This window comes from Gopherus evgoodei, chromosome 13 (genome assembly GCF_007399415.2).
Source record: "Gopherus evgoodei ecotype Sinaloan lineage chromosome 13, rGopEvg1_v1.p, whole genome shotgun sequence".
Classification (NCBI taxonomy): Eukaryota; Metazoa; Chordata; order Testudines; family Testudinidae; genus Gopherus; species Gopherus evgoodei.
In genome coordinates this window covers 15,058,934-15,083,380 of record NC_044334.1, presented here as the reverse complement: position 1 = coordinate 15,083,380, position 24,447 = coordinate 15,058,934, and the positions used below count along the sequence as shown (strand labels likewise).

Below are 24,447 nucleotides of genomic sequence, written 5' to 3'. Positions count from 1 at the left end.
TGGTTATACTGCACTTTTGTGATGCAAAAGTCACTTCACCACAAACATAGCAGAAGTTATCTGCACTGTTCACACAAGTACGAGGCATCTCTGCTCACTTTGGCTAAACAGAAATGTGTCTCTTTGCAAAATCAAACACTGATAAATAAGAGAGCACTACACTGTATGATTTCTAGAGCTGACATAGGGCAATTTGTTCAGCAGAGTGATGTAAGCTTCGTTATGATTGCATCATCCATGACTTCTAGGAATAACATGATGCAATTCATATCATGTATGACGCAATACCAGCTTCAGATTGCAGCATTCATAGTTTTGCCTCCAAAGCAAGTACTATCCAAACCCAGTCATTGATTTATTCATAGATCCAGTCAAAGATGTATTTTAGTCATTTCTGGTTTAAATTGAGATCCCTTCCCTTTATAACTCACTTATCCTCCGCCATTCCCAAGTCAAGGGTCGTATATACTGACCCAATAGAATATCCTAAAACTAGAGCCAATCAACAATTTTAAACATCATTTTCGTTCTCAGTGACCCAGAATTAGTAAAGTTGGACTACATTTATTTCAGAAGCATTTTGGCAGTAGAGTAGTGTTTGGCCAGGACTCTTATTTTGATAAATCAAGCTCTGTCTACACTGGAGATTCCAGCCAGTGGTAGCTGGGCACTGGTGTTGCTGCAACACCGCAAACCCCTAGTGTACACAGGTAAAGTCTTGAAACGGGGGTAAGCAGCAGTGATGCAAATCACAGCTTACAGTGGCAGCTTTGCCTGTCTACATTAGGGGTTTGCAGTGGTGCAACGACACTGATGGTCTGCAATGGATGCAATCGTGGCAAACTGCCCAGTGTAGACCACAGCTCTGTTCACGTGAGAAAGTTGGGGATTTGGCTTGCTTGGTGCTGCAGTGGGATTGCCACTCTCCAAGCATGTGGGGAGCAGGCAGGCAGCTGTGTGTGACGGAGTTAGTGTGCTTGTCAGTGTGCAGGAGAGGTCATAAACTGCAAAGCTCTTCTCAGAGCTTTCTTTCTACCCCCTCCTACAGCGATTCCCACCTTTTGCTACCAGGATACTCCCAGCTAGCCAAGACCTGCTTCCTATTTAATAATATAAGGGAAGAGGAAAGGTGTCAACTTCCCAGAACCTGAGAGTTACAACTTCCAGGCCAAGAACCCACACTGCTGGACAAATGTAGGAGAAGCATTCGTTAAGTGGCCTCTTTCAAATCCATTAGTCGCTAAGATCCTGGGGTTTAGGAATGAGAGCCACCACAAAGGTCAAGAACATGGCATATGCAAGAAGAGAAAAAAATTGCAGGTGCCAGCAACAATTATTGCTCAGAGGTCATGGGTGCTCCTAGATACTCAGACTGGTGCAGCCCTGCATGCTGAAGGCAACTCAGTGAGAGCCCTTGGATACAGCAGGAGAAGCACTGCATAATGAGAGCTACACTCTCCACCCCTTTCACTCCCGTATGAAGACAGCTGTAATCATTTTATGAAAATTAGGCATGCCCCTTAAGTGTTTGGTGACTTGCCCACTGCAAATCACATCTAGGCAAAGTTGCACATTGAAGTGAAAAGATTTGTTGTGCAAACACTTGGAAAACACATGAGCAAATATACTCACCCTATTTTTTTTTTAAAGCCATCACAACAACAAACCATTGACTGGAAATTCATGTGACCATCTGCATATCTCAGAGAGAGCATGCTTATCACTGCCTGTCCCTGCAACTATTTTAATCTGCCTTTCCAAGCCAAAGAGTAAAATTGCTGATGACAGAACCATGACAGTGACAAACAGACAGGCTGAAGTTCAGACCCAAATTGTTATTCCTTCAGCTAGGCAGTCATGCACCAGAAACGCTGCATGTGAACACTTCTTTGTCAAACACTCAATTATAAACTTGAGCTACAAGGAAAGCAAGAGAGGAGAAAGGGGGAAAAAAACAAAATGGCAGGCAGTCTTTATGCCATCCCATTCCTCTGACCGGTGCCAGGAACCATATTGTCAACCACGGATTGCAACAGAGGATGAACACGTGATGGGGAAAAAATATTGATGATTTTGTTTTTAAGAGCAGGTTAGTGCTTATGTGAATCTACTTCCTATTCCCTCCCATAGAAAAACATGGTGTTTAAGGTTTATTCTTAGGTGCTGTGTGGTAAGCAAAGGCCAAAATGTTTTTTATTTATGTCCTCATGTACTGGAAAGAAAAATAAAACATCAGCTACAGACCTAAAGTAAGTAACTAACTAACTAAAGTCAGTCACCAAGAGATGGGATGCCTGTAACCTGACTGGGATTCCCTGAGTATTATTCTGCCAGCACCATGAAAAACCATTTATGAATAGAAACTGCTCTGTATAAATGAGAAATAAAATCAGCATATAGTGTTTTAAAACAGTAAGTCACTGTCTTTCCCTCCACAGTAGTACACCTATCTGATACTAGCTGAGCTATCTCAGCTTGATGTCCCAACAGAGATTTCAACTCCAGACACGTGACTGACAACACAGCTAACAAATGTCATGACAAATTACAACTACTAACTGACAACCATATGCAAATTACAAGAATCTATAGAAATATAATGTAATGGGCTCCAACACCCGCTCTTAGACAGCCGCAATACTACCTGCAGTATAGAGGAATCAAAAGAATTCATTACAGGATTCCAGAGCTTCAGACTGTCTATAGCATTCAGAAGGTTAGCATTACTCCATCCTTGGATTCCTTGATAGACATCAGGCCACAGAGTTTGGTAGGTGAGGTTTGCTCTTACAGGCAATTTACCTTCTACTTGCTGCTCATTGTCCGAGGGTCAGGAAGGGACCAGAAGGGGAAAGATTAGAGAAATCTAAATGGAACTCATGTTATCCTTCAGCATTCTCCCATACAGCGGATGAAGGATGTAGCTCCTCAGTCACTCATTCCCTTGCTCTGGAATCAAACTACTGACCTGCCACCATGGAGAAAGTGGCGCCTGAGAGGAGGGTTCAGATAGTAGGATTTGCTAGCTAACCTTTAGCTGCCTGATGTCTGAAGCTCTCACTTTGGGTGCTAATACAATTCCGGACTCAGCACCAAGCAGCTAACATCGACACTCTGCTGTGTTATCTAAACCACCTCTAATCAGAGAGAAACAATGAAAAAAGATGATGCTACTAAAAGCCTGTGTAACCCGCACACCTCTTGGGTGTGGTGTTTTGTCCCACCAAGACCAGTTAGGGTATGGCTACATTTGCAGCCACACAGCACTGCCGCGGGAGTGCTCCCCTGGCAGCGCTTTGAAGTGCGAATGTAGTCACAGCGCCAGCGCTGGGAGAGAGCTCTCCCAGCGCTGCAGGTACTCCACCTCCCCGTGGGGATAGGCTTTACACTGGTGCTTTGCAGCACTGTAACTAGCTGCGCTCAGGGGTGTGTTTTTTCACATCCCTGAGCGAGAAAGTTACAGCGCTGTAAAGCACCCGTGTAGCCAAGGCCTTAGAGAGAGAGAAAATGAGTCTGCTCTACAGCCTTAGCTAACAGCCAGTTGGCTTTTAGCTAATGCACTAAACTCCATAGGTCCTAGGTTCAGTCGCGCCCACCAACAACCGGGATCTTTCGGTGTTACACCTGTGCACATAAGGCAACTCTCCAGAGGTCATTTTTCAACAGGGTGACTGAAAAACGAAGTAGGCCAACTCCCATTAACAGTGAGGTTTATATGACCCATTCCTGGCACTTAGCACTTGAAATATTCTTCTTGGTGGGATTTATTTTTATGAACAAATTAATTCCAAAGTCTAACCTGTTAAAAAAAAGTCTGAAAATCAATTTAGAACTTTAAAAGCAAAGAGGTCGTATTCAAGTGATCATTTCTTTGGGCGTATTTCATCTCTCAGTTACAAATATGTACACACAACTATCCCTCAGGAGTCCATACACCAGCAAATTTGGAATAGTTTAAAGGCTTTCAAACTCCCTGATGATTTTATTTTAGTTTTTTTAACTTCCTCTGTTAGGTAAAACTGCAGAGGAAATACCAAGGGCTTCATATGCTGCCTGAGCCAAACAAATAGCCCTCAGGCATCTCCCCTACAACTACGAGTAACCTGGCTTGACGGACCACAGAACAAGGAGTGCTTATTTTACCTAAGAGATGTCTTCAAATCAAAGATGTGCTTACTCAAGCTGTGCATATTCTCAACAGTTCATGTAAACCATCAATCAGTTAGCAGTATGAAAATCAGTTCCCCGAGGAATCAATGCAGAAAGAAGGAGAGAGAGAGAGACAGGGAGGGGATGTTTGCAAGACAGCCTGAGGCTGCACTTTGTGAGGATAGTGCCACTGCAAGATGGAAAACAGCATCTTCTTTGATATGCTTCCACAAGAAAACCCAACTGAATTGGACAAACATCATTAAAAGGCTTTACCCAAGAACTGGCAACCACCATCGCTTCTGCCGTAGCTCATGATGCACTGATTCAGACATGTTAAACCTTCACATTTCTCACAGAGTTTTGTGGAAATTGGGATTACTGGTTAGGAACAAACAAGTACAGTTTGTTCTGCCTGTTTGAAATAACTCACAGTTCTTTAGAAATATATATTTGATTCTCTCTCAGCAGTGACCCATCTAGGGCTGTAGCTTTATTGTTTGTTTCCTGAGTAAAGATTAGAGAAGGACAGATCAGTTGGATCAGATTAGATGGATCAGTTATCCCAGTGAACAGCACAGTATACAAACCTAGACAGACTATATTGCCCAGTTGGTGTTGATTACATTTGTGTTGCAGACCAAAGAACCTGAGATCAGCCTGAATTAAGGCTACTCATTAAAGAGCCACATTTTATCCATGATTGTTCTGAGGCTTTGTTTTTTCCTGAAGATATTATGTGCAAAGCCCAAGAAGGTATAAGAACAGAGCAGTTACAATTAGCTATCCCTAAGGAACTTCAACCCTGGTACATGAAATTCAGAGTTCACTTAAAGCTATCTGAAATGAGGTTGAGGGCCAGTGAATGAAGGCGCAAATCTTCACTTAGAATCTTCCTCCCTGCCAAGCCAGAACAAGGGTGCAACCAGCCATGCAGCCGCTGCACATTTACTCCTGCAGCTTCCAGGCTGCAATAGCACCTGCTGTCTGCAGCGCGTCCACTCTGCAAGAGGTTTGGCTGGTGACTCCGCATAGTTCATGGACCAGCTGGCAGCATGCATTGTCACTGGAGCTGGTCGAATCAGGGTCGTCCTTTTGCATTAAGGAAACATGCCTAGTATTGAATGGGAAGAGACGGAAGAGAACAACACAGATGTAATGGCCGCTTTTCCCTGACTTTCATTTCAAAGTGCTACTTCTGACCCTCTGCCTTCTCCCACTCCCAAAGCAAATTAAAAAAAAGAAAGATTTCGAAAAGAAAAAAAATAAAAGGACTTTTGCATTGCGCTAGCCAATTAAATACAAGACAGACAGATACAAGCAGTTATAGCTTTCTGTAAATTACTTCATGTAATTAAATCCACTTCTCTAAATTACAAACCATTTAGCTCTTCTTTTATAACAATGTAAGCAATGACCACCAACCACCTTTTTATGGAGTCTGATGCCATAAAAGTTGTTAGCAATGAAATTTCCTTTATATCTCTTAATTTCAAATAAGCCATTGTAATGAGATCCATTCACATCTACTTAGCAAACAACTACATATTCTGCTCCAAGACTGAGGCTATATTTAATCTGTCATGACCTATCTGTGGTCTCTGCTGATCAGCTAATGACTAGACAGAAGAGTTAAAGGTGACCTAAAAAGGAATTTGTGCCCTCTTTTTTATTTTCATTATACACACACACACAAGGCTTCACAAGTTCTTTTCCCACCAGTTTTATTTTCTGTTTGGTTTTTTACTTTGGAAATCTCAGGAATGTCAAGTCATGTCTTCCTTGGTGTTGTCGGAGGCCTTGCTGGGAGTCTCAGGAGGTAGATGTTCTGAAGAAGGGATGTTGGGAGAGGAATGCTGAATCCGATATCTTTTTTCCTAAGCCGGGGCGGCTCTAGGTATTTTGCCGCCCCAAGCACAGCAGGCAGGCTGCCTTTGGCGGCTTGCCTGCAGGAGATCCCCGGTCCCGCGGATTTGGCGGCAAGCCTGTGGGAGGTCCGCCGAAGCCGCGGCACCTGCGGACCCTCCACAGGCATGCCACTGAAGGCAACCTGCCTGCTGCCCTCGCGGCGATCGGCAGAGCGCCCCCCGTGGCTTGCTGCCCCAAGCACGTGCTTGGCATGCTGGTGCCTGGAGCAGCGCCTGCTCCCAATCGTTCAGCTCACCAATGCCTGGGTACTTTTCCTTTAGATCAATACACTCACCACTGCTGCGTGTGAACCATTTTTACTTTACGTATGAGGAAACAGCGATTAAGGCCTTGCCTATGCTAGGAACAATTTTTTTTAAAGTTGCCACCATTGGTTGAGCTCCACCACCGGTAACGCTGGGAGCACTAACATGGACAAGGTGTTGGTGGCTGCTGGCATCTTAACTCCTGGGGTTTCCCTCACACGTTAATAAAATGCCAGGGGCCATCTGGAACCCTCTCTACACTGGTGCTGATACTGATACTGCTGCTGGTGGAGTTGAACTGGTGAGAGCAATGGTGGGAGTTTTTGAGCAGGGGGGGGAATCGAACACTGCAGGCACAGCCTAATTGCCTGATCCCGAACCCACTGAAGTCACTGGTGACATCCTGAGAGCAGAGTGGAGCTGGGAATGGAACTCAAGTCTCCTGATCCTCAGTTCTATTTCTTAATTGCAAGGTAATCCTTCCTCTCAGTGTACAGCATGCCAGATGCAACGCAGGGCCCAGAGAATGGGTAGGTGGTGGTTTAAAATTGGATTGGATCTGGAGAGATACACGGGACCCCACTTTGCAGAAGAAACCGTCGAACAACAGGAAACTCCAAATTCCTTCCGATTTGAGCTTCCAATTTTAATTGGAAACATTCCAAATTTTGAACATATTCTAACCTGAATGTCCTGGCTACATGCCAACTCACATGACCGCACTGTGCCTCTTTAAATTCCCCTGGTAGTTTCCAGTGGATATGGCTTCTCCCCACTCCAATCCCTCACCCCCCCAACACTATTTGTCCTGATGTGTAGTGTTACAGAAATCTGTTAAAACAGTTGCTGCGTTCCACAGAAGAGGTGGCTGCATTTCAGCGACAAATGAAGTTGTCCACTGTCTATGTTATGGTGATATTAGAAACCTTAATTGCTTAAGGTTTGTAATGCACTTAGAGATATATCAGACAAGCGAAGTCTATCTAGCTCTCTCTCTCTCTCTAATGTACAGTAGGGTTATCCTCCACACAGACTTGAAGAATCTTTAAAACCACTGGGTAAATTCTTTTAAAATAACAGCACATATTTATAGTAGCCAGATTTGAGTTGGAAAATAAACATACAGTATTTATTTATGATGTTTGTTTTTTTTTACTGCTGCCACTGCTGTGCTATGCCCATTGTTTCCCTGCACTTTGATGCAGAAAACAGAATACAAAGTGCATAACCAGGACTTAAAACAGATTTTTAAATTAGTTCCTAACAGTGCAAGCAGATTGCTATTGGTTGAAATGAGCCTGATTTTAGGCCTTGGATTAGCAAACCTAATGACTAAATACTGTATTGCCCATTTCAGTACTTTGTGCTGGGCCTCCCCAGTGGTTCTGCAGGCAGCTGTGAGCTCTCCGTATTCGCAGATTACTATCAGAGAATCAGGGAAGACCATCTGTGTCTTCATAGTGTAGCAGCTCTCAGCCTGAACTAAGGACCACCAATGAAAATCCCCCTGTGACAGGGTTCCCTGCTCTGCATCCTCATTAAGGGCTCTGAAGCCAATGGGACTGTTCACATGCTTAAACATAAACACGGTCAGTCTTTTGCTGCATTGGAGTCAGAGTACTCAGCACCTTACAGGATCAATCCCTAAGTGTTTTTTCCTCATTTTGGCATAAGCTTAAGGGAATCGAGGTTGCAAACTCAGTCAACAACACTGGATATTTCCAGGCATCTTAACCAAAGCGTAAAATCTTTCTTTTACTAATAAGTATCTGATTAATGGTGTAACTCTTAAAGTAATCACATACGCATATTAAAAGATTTGTTGCCAAATAGCTTTAAGCCCAAAATTTAGATTTATATACTTACAACAACCACCACCATCAAAAAAAGACCAAAATGTGGACCTGATTTTAGAAGCTCCAATAATACAAACAGAAATGTTTGATTAAAAGAGGCTACCGGAACAGTTTTTCATTTGTTTTGTTTTTAAATGTTCTGCGAAAACAAACAGAATCTGCTAAATAAAAAGGTAAAACCACCAAGAAACAAAGAAACTGATCTGTCTAATTTTACTGTTCAAATGCAGTGAAATGAAAAAAAAACACCAAACATTCTGTGCTGTACGGGTTGTTAATTATATTCTTAATTTGTATCAACAGTACAAAAAGGGGTAGGGAATAAAGTCTGAGCACAAAGCATATTGTCAACACAATTTTTATCTGACCATTTTATCTGTTTGAACATATCATGTCAGAGGCCTGATGGTAATACAGAGAGTCTTTCACCTCTAGCTCTTCTGTTCAAATCTATGCCAAGTCAGTTGTGACTGGAAGTGGCTATTATTCGATGGCTATTTAGTGGCCTATTAATTAATGTGCCTGGAATATTAAGGTGATGAGCACTACAAAAAGCCTGTAAGTAATTTAAACAAAGTAAACGAACAAAAATACATGTGAAACTCATTTGGAGATTCCAACTCAGCAAGAGCCCCTATGACAACCCGCATTAATTATCATGCTAGTTCTGCAATCTCATTCCACATCGACATGAGTCCCTGGTCCCCTAAAGACAGGGTTAAGTCACACTGGTAGCTCAGCATCAGGAAGTCTACACTCTCATATGCCATGCTGCATCTCTTCCGTGGACAACAGGGATTTCAGCTTCCTAGATGGTCCCAACCCAGCCCCACTCATAAGCACTACACCTACACTCACACCAAAGATGTGAATGAAACCTTTTTTTTCTCTTGTCAGCCTCTTGTGATGCCTTCTCACCTTGGGACCTTTAAATGGTGGGCGTAAAAGAGAAGGATGAGGTGAAAAATGGTAATCTCCATGCTGAATGGTGCTTGCTGTATTCCCATTGTCACTACAGCAGCATATAAACAAACATTCAACACAATACACTACTTCTGACTTGCCTGGCCACAGTGCTTGTAGATAGCTAACTTTTAGCAGCACCAACTCTTTTCTATTAACTTGTTTTTGGCAGTGCGATGCAGTAGCACAAAAGACCAGCACAACTCTGGGCTGCATATAGAGTGCCACTGGGTCACGATGCTTGGCACAACAGCAGCTACATTAACTCAGTTCTGGGCACTTCATTTCCAGACAGAGACTAGAAAGCTGGAAGGATTTCAGCAGAAAAAGAAAGCAGCAAAAACAAGCAGAGGGGTAGATAGACGGATTTAGAAGGAAAAGAGAAATAGACACAGTTTGGCTAAGGGACAGCTAAGGAGATAACAGAATAAAAATCCTTTAGGGCAGTGCAAGGGGATATAACCTAGACTAATAAAACAAAAAATAAAGATGGACAGTTTTCAGATTAAATATCAGGAATCTCTCTTAGAGGAGATCTCTTCTCTTGGGTTACGGAACAGCCTCTCAAGATGAGTAATGCAAGCCACAACGGTGACTGCGTTTCTCATGCTTCACCCAATTTTAACTTTAAAATATAGTGTAGAGGTGGTACTGGCACTTGCAGAGGGATGGGCTAGACGGCTGGACAGATCTTATTCATTTCCAGGGTCTTTGGTTGTAGTGCAGAGGACTTCCCCACGCCCACAAGCAGGGATACAGATGGATGTGTTATGAGAGAGAGAGAGGAGAGGCTGGGAGGAAAAGAAAACAGAAAGAAGTCTTATTTTTGTGGGTGGGGCTGCCTGTATCCAGCTTCTGGGGAAGAAAGTGCTGCTGTGTGAGGGCTCTAGCCCCGATCAAGTTTTGTTGTATTTTTGGACAATCCCTCATTTCTTTAGATATCCCTGATGCTGCAGTATGCTTCCCAAAGACTTCTTCATCACCAGTCAGAGAGCAACAGTTCTGACACAGCTGCCTTAAACCAACACAAACAACAAGGAGCCCAGTGGCACCTTAAAGACTAACAGATTTATCTGGGCATACGCTTTCGCAGGTAAAAAACCACTTCTTACCCACGAAAGCTTATGCCCAAATAAATCTGTTAGTCTTTAAGGCGCCAGCAGACACCTTGTTGTTTTTGTGGATACAGACTAACACGGCTACCCCCTGATACTTAAACCAATATGGTGATGCATCATCCCTGCTATGAATGCAGTAGCAAAAAAACTTAGAGGGGGGTAGGAGAAGAAGGCGACAGAGCAGAATAGAACAAACCCACAGACACGTAAATCTTTGGCTAATTATCCCTATGTCATACAAAATGCCCACAATGCCCTGCATTCTCTCTATATGGTTTCTGCAGGATGTAAAAGCTATTAAACCACTTTTCTCTATATTCCGAAGTGAAAAAAAGAACAAAATCTGAGGTACATAGGAATTTGGACATTCACTTTGTTGAAAAAAGAGTGAAGTATTAATCTAATTTCCTAAACAAATCAGATAACCTGGCACTCAAATCAGCTTACCACTTTGCACCTCTCTACAAGGATTAGCAGAGCGCCATAATTATAATGCCCAATTTGATTTATTAAAGGAGGCTTCACAGAAAGGATGACAATTCAATAGCTTAGCAAAGAGAAGGGATGAGAGAGAGTGTGAGGCTTCAAGTAGACCAGCAGTGTCTTAAATAAAAACATGCATCAATACAATTAGTATCAGCTATAGTAAATTTATCAAATTAGGGGAGAGCACAGACTGGAACCTCAGATGCTAACCATCCCAAAACCCTGGGAAAATTTAGATCAAGCCCATTATTTCTAGAGTGGATTTGAAACATAACAGCCCTGAACTTGGAGGATATTAGATCTGGGCATGAATTTCATGGCTATAAAAAACACGCAAAAAAAGAAAGCAGGGTTATAAAAAAAAGCATAATTGAATATAAATTTCAAAAAGCTTGTGCTAAGAGAAAAATGGTTTTACTTGTTACACCTGAGTAAAGCACAGTTCATCTAATCGAGTCATTAACAACCAGGAAGACTACAGAGAATATCTGCAATAAGCACTTATCTCTATAGCCTTAAATACTGGTGTGCACCATATTGAGAATACACTGGACTCTGAACACGACTTGCTCCAACAGACTAATTGTGGTTTAATGGGTCATTCATCACAGGTTTTGTTTTACTCTCTCCATGTAACCTCCTACAGAAGCTTGTTACTTCTACCTACAGAGAAGCAGGAGAGACTATGCAGACAATGAACCAAGAAAAGATGTAGGAACAATGCGGGGAGGACTTGGAATACGAGAGATGTTACTGTTTAATATCAGTGGCAACCACAACCGTAGCTAGAAGAAAATGCAGGTAACTTTTGATATGTCTTCATTACTCATGATGTACCGAGGGAAATTAAGAATTAGGCAAAATCAGGCAGCAGAATGTAATGACTCAAACTGGAATTTGGCCAGGACATCAAGGCTTTTTGACCCTTGTGGTTGCTAGAAAAGTGTCATGAGATCCTTCGGGACCACAAGTGTTGGAAACCTTGGTTTTACATTTCATCTAAAAGATGGCAACTCAACAGTACATTCTCCAGTACATCATGCAGGGGCATTGGTTCATTACTGACTCAGGGATAAGTGATACCTACTGAATCACTAGCCTCACTCCCGCATTTTGGATCAATGCCTAGTAGATTTCAGGTATGAGTGAATTTCCTAAACAGCAATGAACTGATAGAATTTTGTTAAGTCTCAAAGAACAGCCTAGTTTGCTTTTTAACCCGCAGGTGAATATTTTCTAAGCTGCCCCCAAATGAATGTTTAGCTGAAACATCTCTGCAGCATTAATTGGTTAGACTGACGAGATCAGTAAAAGAGAGCTAGCTTTGGCTGTAATCACATCGTTTTTGCACTCCTTTTCTACAAACATCTGAACAAAGTGTTTTAATGGCCCAAATATTCACAGAAAACAGATTTCAAATGTAAAATGCAAGTATTTGTGGAAAATGAAATTTAAATTCACACGTTAAGCATTTGGATTGGACACGACTGCATGCTTACCCAACTGGGAATCAAAATACTATGTGACTAATCTGAACAATCATACAAGACACTCAGCTCAGATTTTATATCGCATACTGAATGAATCCTGGAAACAAAGTGTTTGTGATAACTTCGGAGAGTTTTCAAAATGTCCAAAAAACACCCCAACCACTACCATCTGACTGGAGGAAATTGATTTGCAATCAAAATGTCCACAAGCAGAAAATGAAGCTAGATTTGTCAGATAAGTCATTTGTTGTGATATTTTCCTCATCCCTAATAGCAATCCATTTTGAAAATCAACACAACAGAAAAGAAGCCAGAGTAGTTAACCATCAGAACAGATTGCAAGGTAACTCTCTGTCACTAAGGCCATGTCTACACTAGCACTTATGTCGGCAAAACTCTTGTCACTCAGGGGTGTGAAAAAACACACACACCCCGAGCGACATAAGTGCTAGTGTCTCTTGCTGATACAGTTACCACTGCTCATTGAGCTGGTTTTATTATGTTAACAGGACAGCTCTGCTCTGTCGGCACAACGCGGCTCCGTGAGCTGTACCAATACGACTGTGCTGCTGTAAGCGTAGACATGAACTTAGAGTCTAGCTCAAGATTTGGTGCAGTGTCTTTCTAAAAGACATGCTCAAGTTCAACCACAAGTTACTGGGCTCAACCCAGAAATCACTTGATAAAGTTCCGTGGCATGCGTAATGTGGGAGATCAGAGTCCATGACCATAACGATCTCTTCTGGCCTTAAAAATCTATAATTCAATTAAAAACACTTACAATGACCACAGAATCTAAACTTTTGTTGTCATCCGAGACACGTGCAAATCCTCACCCATAGAAGGGAAGGCTTGTCCTGCTTATTTGAATAAGCTCCTTTTCTGGAGTACTATGCAGTACATCTGCAAATACTTTTCAATTGCACATTTACTTCTTAGCTTGGTAAGGACAAATATGTTGGTCACGCTGCTAATTTCCATTTGGCCCTAGGTAACAGGTACTTAGCAAGTGCTTGCTCTTAGATATACTCTGCTGTGCTATGTGGATTTCAAGCCCCCAACAAATCTCCCAGTTGAGCTGCAGTAAGTGATAAACAGCCTGCCAATCCCTTGCGCCTTTCCTTCTTCACCCCTCTGGCTATAAAAAACACACAGACTGGTTCAGACAAGAGCTTTTGAGGCCACGTTCCTCATGCTTGTGGCATTCAAGGGTGACTATGACATCAAGACCACTACTAGAGCGTATTAATGCATTGCCTGGTTTCAAATGCACAAGGAAACTGTATGTGGCATGAGAAGGAAGGGACAAACCCTTTCTTCTGTCTCTATTTTCATTTCTTAACTCCTATAATGCTCCCCTCAGTCTTAATTCACTGTTTGGCAGCATGCAGAGGAACTTGATTCATGATGTGCACACTGGTGTCACATTTGCTAAGCCCCAGATATGCATTAACAACCCTGCATTCCCCAATCCTAGGCACCAGTGGAGATGACAGTTGGATCACACCAATGGAGATGACTGGATCACAGCCTACCATGCACACTGCATTTGTGTCACTTACTGTGCGAGTTACCAAACTTTGCTGGAAATGCAGAACTACAGGGTAGTTTGTCTCTCCCATGGTGCACTTGTTTTTTCATTTTAACCAATGGAAATTTCCTACCACTCATGTCTACTCACTTGACTAGAATCCACACAGGAGACATTGCAGCGCCTAGTACATTAGTCAGGAGATTTTAAAACAGAAGCATTAACAGCTTCCACCCAAGAGAAAGAAGACAGCCTATACTAGGACACAGTCACTTCAGAGGCAAAAGAATTCCCCTACCTGCTTGGATATCTTCAAGGGGTGTTTCTTCTTCACCCTCTCTTTGCCTCGTTCAGTCTCTCTCTCAGAGCTCCCGGCATCATTATTATGGCCATTTTCAATGGGCTCTGCGGACACTAGTTTTCGGATTCTCGTGGTTTCTTTCCTGGGATGCCTCTCCCATTTTTCCTTTCGGCTCCTGAGCGTTAATGACATGTCCTTCTGTGGAGAGGAAAAATAAAAAGTAAATCGTTTAAGCTCTTGCGGTAAGGACTAGAATTTACTATATGTTTCCACAGCAACCTAGCACAATGGGTCCAACCTGCCCTTCTTTTCTAAAGCATCTAAATGTCAAATAAAAAAGAAAATAGGACCTTCCTTTAAGAGAGAAGCTGAAAATGAGCAACCTATTCCTCTGCAATACAAACAACATTACATTAAAGTGGATGAATTTTCTCCGGCTATGTGGGAAACAGCTTCAGAGAACTAGTTATGACGACGGGCTCCCTTCTGACTAATTCAAAAGCCACACTTCACTCATAAGCACCCAAACATCTCAGAAGCAAGCTCTGTAAGGTTTGCTTGGCACTAACATAGCCAGTGACATATAAACCTCTGAACTGAAGAAGGCATAGAGGCCCTGTTTCAGAAAAGCATCCTTGTTGGGGAAAGAAGTTTGCCAAATGCTATGTGATTCCTGAATAGGGATGCTAAAGTCAAAGGGATTTAAACGTGTGAGTCAAGTTAAGCAAGCGTGTAAGAGCCTTCCGAATCAGGGCCAGAATGCACATTTTGAAGGTAAAAACACTGAAGACACCTGGCATGGTGTGCAATAAAACAAAGTCAGCACAGAATATCCAGAGCAGAGAAAAGGATACATTACAGTACATTTGTGAAGAGCATAATTTAGTGGGGTTAAAGAAAAAGGCACCTCAAAGAATGGAATAAAGTTGACTACTGGAAAAAAAATATGCAAAACACACATAAGGAAAATGTTCTGCAAAGAACTGGCTATTACAAGAAACAACATACAAAATACTCCATAGTTGTGGCTATATAGTTCTAGACAGCTAGACTTCTGCCACACTTTTGTGAGACCACCTAAGCATCAAAGACTAAACTCTCTCAAATGCTTTGCAGACTCACCATTCTATTAATTTTTCATTTGAGCTAACTGAATGAGATTAGGAGATGCATTAAAACCTCTACTAATCATGACTTGTCAACTTCAGACAGTTAAACCTTGCTTCTTTTTCAATCCTCAGGCACTCCTTCTGACTCGGTCACAATCACTTCATCAAATTCATACTCTGTGTGAATGGAATTCACAATAGCGCACCCATTCATATTGGCCTACACACACCTTCAATGCAGCAAAAGTTACATCAGTCTCCTATACGTTGAAACCCAAAGCACCACACCAAAGGATGCGCTGGGAATTGGGACAAATGCCCTGCTGGCTGCTCTATACTATTTTTCCCTCTTTTAAATTTGCAGATTGGGCTTCTAAGTTTGCATTACGCTGTTTTCATTTCAAATCATTCACACACTTACAGTTTTCTTTCCTTCTGCAGTTCGATGATGCACTGACATTCTAGTGAGATGCATAAACATATAAGTTTGAATCTGTCACAACAGCAACAAAAAGTGGGGGGAGGGGGACCAGTGAGACAACTAATTTTCTATCCTCAGCTAAGTCGACACTCAACTGTTACACACACAGCCAAATCACTGTATAGTTTAGCATAAGGTTGTTTAAGGGGCTAACAGCATCTCCTTACACACACACAGACACAGACACACACACTAAAGAACACGTTGTAAGAATCAGCAATGTCCCTTAAAAGTGCAGAGCAAAATGGACTATGGTACTGCCGGCTAAACCTGTAAGTAGGGAGGGAGCCCCAGGAAAATGGTTGCTCTCTGTAAATGCCAGAATTAGGAACTTATCTGGGGTTTTCAGTTTGAAGATCTCTCTCCAAAGCAACAGTTTGCGATGCCACTTAGAGAAGGTCACAGCCTCCCACTTGCTGGGATGTTGCTAAGACAGAAAATGACTTTTAAGCTCCGATAACTAATCAGAAAAGTAACATAACTGGAAATTACATTGCCCTGCTAGTCAACTGATGCTCAAATAGCCATGTAAAATATTAGAAACAAAAGCCACTAGAAACTTGTCTTGGTTCCAACTTTTAGTATGAATTTATGGGGAGATTTTCTAAGGCACTAATGGCAGTGCCTAACAGAATGCCCCCCCTCCCCACACACACCCTTAATGTTCAGATCATATTCACTGATGGGTTCTGTTAGGTTTACAAAACTTTCCTGTACACTTCGACTGGCGTCATTAATGGTTTCATGCAAAGTTCACTGCTTGGAAGGTCACAGTTTTGTTTCGAGATTTGAGGTTTGTTCCATCACAGAAGTGAGTGTGAAATGAATTTAGGGGATGCCATCACAACTGGATCAAAGCCACATTTGCTTCTAGCGCACCTAGCCTCAAAGTATTTTACAAACGTTAATGAATTAAGATGCACAATGCCCTGTGATTAAGGTTATTACTTATATTTTCCTCATAAGGAAACTGTTTTTTAAAGGGACTGAGTGGCTCATCCAGTCTCAGAGCACATATGGCAGAGCCAAGGAAAAAATCTCAGACCTCTCAGCCATAACCCAGGACTACGAGTTCACTCTTCCTCTCTGAGAATATTTGTACATAACCTGGGAAGTGAAACTGTGTGCAAAGGATTGTGGGATTTGGGTCACAGGACCATTTCCAGCTATTTGTGTGCGGCAGAACATAAACGATACGGGGTTGGGGATTGTGCGGGAGGGCACAGGTGCCCATGGGGAGACCTGAGGGATCCCCATCTCTGCCTCCCCCCAGTCCCCTCTGTCCCACTGCATCCCAGTTTACCAATCCCCAATGAGGAGTCGTCTCTGCCCTCATAGCACCACCTTTACTCTCTCCTACCCGTCACACTGGAAAGAGCTGGTGAGTGTCCTTTCTTTCTCATCCACTTGGCCCAGCTACATGGGGAAGGCAGCACATCATCCTTGCCTGGTTTGCAACTGGCAGGAGGAAAGCTGAATTCTTGCCTCTGTCCCCCTCCCCGTGCTGGCTGAGTCTAGCACTGTGTGTGTGCTAGTGAGTAGAGAGCTGGTATCTCCACTCAGCAGCCTCACAGAGGAAGCAGGAGGAAGCACTGCTTGAGATCAGCCTTCTCTTCCACCACTGCTTCTCCTGTGCGCCTGCCCAGCCATAAACTTTCCCCCAGGCTGAGAAACCCTGCTGCACAGGAAGACGCAAACGCTGTCCAGAAGAATTTATCATTTATTTAAGTAAGGACGCCTACGCATCTGTGCTTGAGTGTAGGTGATTATTGCCATGGGCGGCCCATAATGGCTAAGCTGCCCCAAACCTCATCCCAGCCTCTGGAAAAATCTCTCCCCACCATGGTGCCTGGGCCATGGCAGGTGCACAGAGTTTTTCTGGTCTCGAGGCCACAGCAGGGCGGAAAGGAGCAAACAGGGGGAAGGCCTCGGGAGAAGAGGCGGAACAGGGGTGGGACAGAATGGGGGTGAGGCCATGGGCAGAACGGGGCAGGGCTGTGGGGGAACAGGTGGAATGGATTGGCACCGAGAGCTCGATCCTGGCTGATGCTGAGCTATCAAACCCCCACCCTCCACCCCAAGCAGGGCCATGCGGTAGGGGCTGAGAGCAGCAAGCAAGGGCAGGGCCTCAGCTGGAAGAGGCAGGGCAGGGGGCTAGCCTCCCGAGGAGGAAGCTTCACCCACCGCCCACGATTACTGCAGAGCCTGGGGGCATACCAAATGTACACTGGATCACCACAATGGACTCTGCAAAAATGCACTTTCATTCTCCTGCTAGTAAGCAGTGCTTCTCGGTGGCTGCAGCACACAATACCAGTGTTCCATGGTCTGTAGTGGCTGCCTATTGGCTTCTGGATTGAATTTCAACTGCTGGCTTAGATCCATAATATGGATCCTCAATGGCTTGGGACATTCCCACCTGAGAAGCTACCTCTCGCCTTGTGCCACACTGCAGCCACCATGAGAAGGAGCTGGTGATAAAACATTACCTCCACATGGCTCTTGGTTTTGGAACCAGATCCTTCCTCCCCAGTCTAAAAGAGCCCATGTCTGTTAACCTTCATGCCCTGCTGCAAGGCACATTTATTTGCTGGTTGTTGCAGAGATGAACGTCTTGATGGGGTTCAGGGCTACCTGAAGGAGATGTTCTGTTGGGGAGTGAGTTTTGCTGGTCATCGTGGAGTGGGGTGGAGGAAGTAACCTATTTACTATTTCTGTTCCTGTAAATGTGTGCGAGGGATGTTGAGGGGTTTGGATTCTATATAAATCTACATACATATATAGGCTAATGCTTCATTGTACATGCCATTTTATTATATCCTTATGACAATTAAATGAGGGTGGGAGGGCAAACACACTGGAGATTTATGCACAGCTGACACGTGTTCTCTGTTTGATCAGGAAAGAACAATCAGCCCTAGAGGTCCTTGGCTCTGAAACTCACATCCACAGCTTTCTGCTGGCCAGAGTTATCACCACATGTTTGCTCAACCCAGGTACAAACTTTCCCTTAATCCTCCTAGTTTATCCTGCACTTTGAGATTTCAGAGAGTGTAAGTGGGGGGGGGGGGACTAGAAATATCCATCACATGAGGGGACTCTCTGGGAGCTGGAGAAGAAGTAAAAGCAACACAGTTAGAGGAAAAACATCCAGCATGCTGTGGTAGAGAAGACAGAATGATTCTTAGTTTTAACTAAATAGAAATGCCCTTACCTTCCAAACAGCATTTAACATTACTAGGGCCTGGTCTATACTGCAAAGTTTTGGAAGCACAGCTATGGTGGCTAGGAGTAGGGGGAAAAAAAACAAAAACAAAAAAAAAAGCCCACCTTCCCAGAGGCATAATAGCTAATGTTTGGGGGGAGGTGGTGAAGCTATGCTGACAGAAGAATCCCATCTGCCAGCTTTCACTGCATTGACACAGGGGAGCAGCCAGGATAACTATACTGGCCAAGGTTCTACTGTGTAGAAAAGCCCTTGCTTTCATACTTGGCAAAGTTAAAGTCCTGCATGGTTCACCTAACTTTGAGATAGAGAGGGGGGAAGGTTGCAAATATTAAAAAGCAAAGCCAATAGCTAATTACATTCCATCATCATCAGAATGCCCCCACCCCCAGTTCCTAAGACAACGGTTCCCACACTTTTTGACTGCACAACTCCATTTTGAGAAGTATGGATTCCCATGACCCTATAATGACATCACTAGACTTATGGCTACAGGCTGAATCAAATGCTGTGCCTCCACAGGCCTCCAACAAAAACACCTGCTTTACAAAATGGCCTCCTCCATGCTGCGTGACCTCATACATATGGTGCATGGCATTTTGTAGAGCAGGTCTGGATGTGTTTGAATTTGGGTTCTCTATTCAATTGGGATTGCAACCCACCTGCTGATGACATGACCCCACTTGGGGTTGAGACCCACAGTTTGGGAACCACTTCCTTAAGAGATTATGTAGGCACATTTATCAAAAGGGAAAGGGGCCTGCAGGATCTTTCACCATCATCACCTCCCAGGCTCTGCATTATAGCAGCTATCACTTTGGCTGGGGAACACAGAACGCTGGCTCCAGCAGTCAAAGAAGAGTGATTACTAGAGAGAAATGTGAAAAACTGCTCCCTTCTATGACTGAGCCTATTTGTGTCTATACAGTGTCCCCATAGACCGGGGAGCAAAGGACTGGTCACCACCCCTAAGTGCCACACACCCTTCTGTTAGGGTTGTCACTCAACTAATCAGCCAGTCTGTCAGGTCTGTTTTAGAAAAATGCTGGGAGAACTACTGGTCCCCAGACATGAATTATATCACTCTCTCTCTCAGGTATTTCTTAGGTATTGCTGCTATCTCTGGGGAAACTAAGCACTGTATTACAATATACACTGCATGTTACTCATTATTGTTATGACTTGGTATTTATGAGCTTTCTACGTGTACAGAGCACTTTATAAATGCATACAAGATGAGGTCCCTACCAAGAGAAGCCTACAATCCATTTCAGATGGATAAAAGTAATACAGGAGCTATCCATTCAAATGGAAAATATTGGCAAGGAGATTTACATGAGGCTATATGAAAGCAGGGCCCTTGGCAGACAAGGCAGGAGGAGATTGTTCCAAGAACAGCCGCCAACATAAAAGATGATGTGAAGCCAACAGGGAGAGGAGATGAAGGGAGTAATAAGGACAGCGCAAGGGGGAGGAATGTAGGGTATGAAGAGGAGGTAACTAAAACAGAGATTTAGGCTGGAGTGTGATTATGTAGAGCCTTGAAGGTGGGGACAATGAGCTGGAGCTTGGTGTGATAAAAGAGAAAACGAATGAAGACGGAAGTAATACGTTTAGAGCAGTAAAAGAGGAAGAGATTTTGGAAGCCCTGCTTTGGACAGACTGCAAGGAAATCAGTGAGGAGGACGATGACCAAGGCAGGGAGTTAGGCATAGCAACAGCTAACCAAAAAGCTGATTGAGCAAGGCTCAGGCTATGTCTACACTTGCAGAGTTTCTGCGCAGTCAGTTTCACGGGTGATAGTGAACCAATGAAAGAAAAGCGCCGGTTTGTGTACTCACTCACTTCCACAGGCATCAGAGAGTGTTTATGTTTGCAGCACTTCCATCACCGATGAGAGCAGTGAACTGAGGGCAGCTATCCCACAGTGCAGCTCTCTCCATTCTGACAATGGGTCGAGTGGAAGTGTGTGATCGTGGGGCATCCTGGGTCCCTGCACAGCCTCCTCTCCCCAAACACCAATCAGCTCCAGTAGCTCAGCATTGCTCCAAGCAGGGGATTGTTTGCTCCGAGGAGCAGGCATTGTCACCTGGCCAGATTAGTGAGCACTTGCCAAGAAAACAGAAAGGGGAGTTTCAAAATTCCCAGGGCTTTACAGGGGAGGGGTGGACATCTGTTTACCTGGCATCAGAGCTGCTGGCCAGAGTGGTCACCTAGGCATTGTGGGATATCCTCCGGAGGCTAAAAGCTGTGTAAACAGGAAGAACGTGTCTTCACTTGCATATCATCGCAAAAGCATCAGTGGTAAGAGCTGTATGCCTCTCCTGGAGGTGGTTTTCTTTTTGCATGAAACTCAGAAATTTCACCACAAAAAATCATTGGCAAGTGTAGACGTTCCCATGGTTTTTGTGCAAAAAAGGGACTTTTTCTGCTTTAAATGGTAAATGTAGACATGCCCTCAGACTCACAAAGCTCAAAACCTCATCAGGACAATTTGGGAGGCAGACTGTTGGACTCTCCAGCTGCAGGCTGCAATGTTCAGAGAGGGGGGAAGTTCTCACCTTTCTTTTAATACAACACACATTTGTTTGTTTTACTTTCCAGCCCTCTCTTCTCCGTTACTGTGAACTTGACTGAAAGTGTAACTCAAACCTTTGGCTTTTCAGTCAATGCAACTAAAGCTTTAAAGGAGATTTGAAAAGGCTCTCTCACTTTGACCCTCAATTCAGGTAATGCAATCAATATCAATTAAAATGAATGCAAGTGAAATCCTTGCTTGTTTAACCCTAGACTAGAATTCCACCCTGCCAGATGACATAGTCCAGTCTAATTCAGGTCTTACTTTCTCTGTGGGTGACGTTGGCTTGACCCTATCAAATGTCTGGTTTGAGAATAAGAGGACTGCCTGATAGACAACCTTGGAAAGGTTAAGCCATTTGAAGCTGCCAGTGGTTTGCAGGTTTATGATGCATGCCTTAGCTTAAAAACCATAGAAATCAGCATAATGAAAATAGTTATATTTATTACCAGAGACTCGGTTCCTATTTATCAGTGGAAAACTGAAGAGCAAATTGTCATGTACTCTACTGAATGGCCATGTGTTGCATTTTCTGCACGTATGCAGTCCCAAGCATGCCCCCTAGCAGATTAGCGTGCCACTGCCTCATTTTCCTTCACATTCCTGGAAATAATTCAGACACAGCCAAGGTCTTGGAAACAGTATTCCCCCTCCCCTGGGGCCTAAATAGCATTCGGTTCCTCAAAATGCCCCTTTCCGTTCACCCCTCGGGTGTAGGGTTCACAGTTATCCTTCCCGAGACTGTGGCCTCCCTGGCCTGTCGACTCTTCCCTCAGGTTCAGGGGTTTCACAGCGCTCCTGCCTGGAGCTGTGCCCTGGCTGAGTTCTCCCTCTCAGGCCTGGTCTACACTACCTTGTGAGGTGTGAAAAATCTCTTCTGTCGCTGCAGCAAGTGTCTACAGCGTATAGCTGCAGTGCTGCAACTGTACCACTGTAGCCCTTACAGTGTAGAGACAGCCTCAGCAGCCCCCTCCCTTGAGTGGGGTGGGGGCCTCCTTTTTAGTTACTCACCCAGTCAACCAATTACTCTCTTCACACTGCCCAGGTGGTTCTAATAACCCCAAAAACATGAGAGAAGGGGGGGTACTCACCCAGCTCATTCTATAAGACTCCTGGTCCTGGGTTTTTAAAGGAATTTGGTCAGGATTTTCCTATACCTCCCTCCTCCTGGTCACTGACTATTCCCCAGGACTATCTTACTCTCTCCCAGTGACTATTTCAGTTATTAGTTTATTTTTGCTTCATTTGCTTGCCCTGGACACATGGAATAGGGTAGCTGGCCTCTCAAGCTACCTCCTATGGCCTCAAAGGGCCAATATCCATTACATCCTCCAAGAATTAACCAATTTCCTCCTGACAATGAAGGTATGCCAGGAAGGTACAGCAGCTATGAAGGCATTTTTTGGACCAATGAAAATGGTACCTTCCAGGCAAAACATATACAAGATAATGTAAGTTAAAAAATTCAATATAATGGTTCAATAAACTTTTCTTTATAACTGGCCTGAACTCACAATATTTATTAAATTTGGGCAAGTGTCTCCAAATTAATCCAAAGTCTGGCCTATTCTGTTCAGATTCTTATACCACACACCTGACCCTTGTGTTTGAGTATCTATTAGTAGTTCATTAATCACGTGACTGGCATTTGTCACAAACGCTTTATTTTGTTTTCTCCCTTCTTCTCTGGCTAAGCAGCACAGCTTGTGGCATTACCAAGTACCTGAAACTAGGATAATTTTTTTTTCTTAAAAACAGTAACTTCTGTGGAAGATAAAAATCAAACCCATCTCTACAGCAGCAATTATATTTGTTGTATAACTTCTGCTCATGTGTACGTGTGCACATGTGAGGTTTTGCCCATATTTTGGCACAAACATGCCTAAAATCACCCACTGATGAGATGGCTGAAAAATCCGTTGTTTTCTGCCACATTCTGCAGGTCCTTCAACACAGGAAACAATTGCTCATAATGCAGAGGAAGGTGTATATTTTTTTCTTCCTTTTGATTCCCTGCAGGATTTCAGAGTCTGTGAATGCCTCACTGAGAGGAACTGCACAAGTCTTCCCTGCTACCTACTGACAGGCACACCATACAGCTACTAAAACTCCCACAGGTGCTCGCTGTCCATCAGAAAGGAAATGATCCCATTTTAAGCCATCAGTAATTCCTCTACTGATAGCAGTAAATGCCCGACGAGCACTCACAGAATTACTGTCAGTGGAAAGTGTGTCAGAGAGCAAGGGAGCTTAAATGATTGAAGGGAAGCCAGGGCACCATTTTCAGGTAGATGAAATGAGGCATATTGCGAGACCAGCCTACCCAGCTTTCACAGTCTATAGAGTGCTGAAAGAGATCTCCATTCACCAGGCACCACAAGGCCAACCTGCTCAGTTTCCACAATAAAAGCATGTTTGGGACAGTGCTGCTTTCAACCGGCACCATGAGATCAGCCTGCCTGGTTTATGCAGCGTATAAAGGATGCACAGAGGAGCCTGCGTTCGTTGACAATGTCTGCTTCAACTCATTTCAGCTGCACTGCCATTTCGTACGAACTCTGAGAATTAAGAGAGCACTCCCTGGAGGTCTCTCTGATGAGCGGAGGTGGGATTTTATTTCTGCGTGAATCCAGCCCTTGTGGAAAAATGCCAGGTCAGCAGCCTTGAAGGACAATTCCACAAAGGTAGGCACAGCCATGGCAGCAGCATGTCAAGCTTCCACCATAGTGCTCCAACTTCTCATAGAGGAACCACCTACAGCAACGAAAAGATAATTCGTTTGCCATGGTCTATTCATTTGCAGGCAAGGATGCCAATTGTGATTATGGTCTTGTCCACCGAAAACTGGAGAGAAGCCATCAACACATATCACGTAGGCCACTGATTATCAGATGGTAACTTTCTGTCTCTACTGACCATGCACCAGCAATCTAAATGCTCTATATAATCCATTATCAACACCGCTGAGCTACCATTCATTCCTCT

General features: G+C 43.7%; 1 protein-coding gene across 11 annotated transcripts in view; it reads right to left on the bottom strand.

Annotated features, from left to right (window-relative positions):
- FBRSL1 (fibrosin like 1) overlaps positions 1–24,447 on the bottom strand; it is a 756,178-nt gene that overhangs the window by 523,069 nt on the left and 208,662 nt on the right. For all 11 annotated transcript variants that reach the window (XM_030582655.1, XM_030582651.1, XM_030582657.1 and 8 more), the window contains exon 2: positions 14,066–14,266. In XM_030582655.1, coding sequence (XP_030438515.1) covers positions 14,066–14,266 — 201 coding nt within the window. The remainder of the gene's footprint in view (positions 1–14,065; positions 14,267–24,447) is intronic.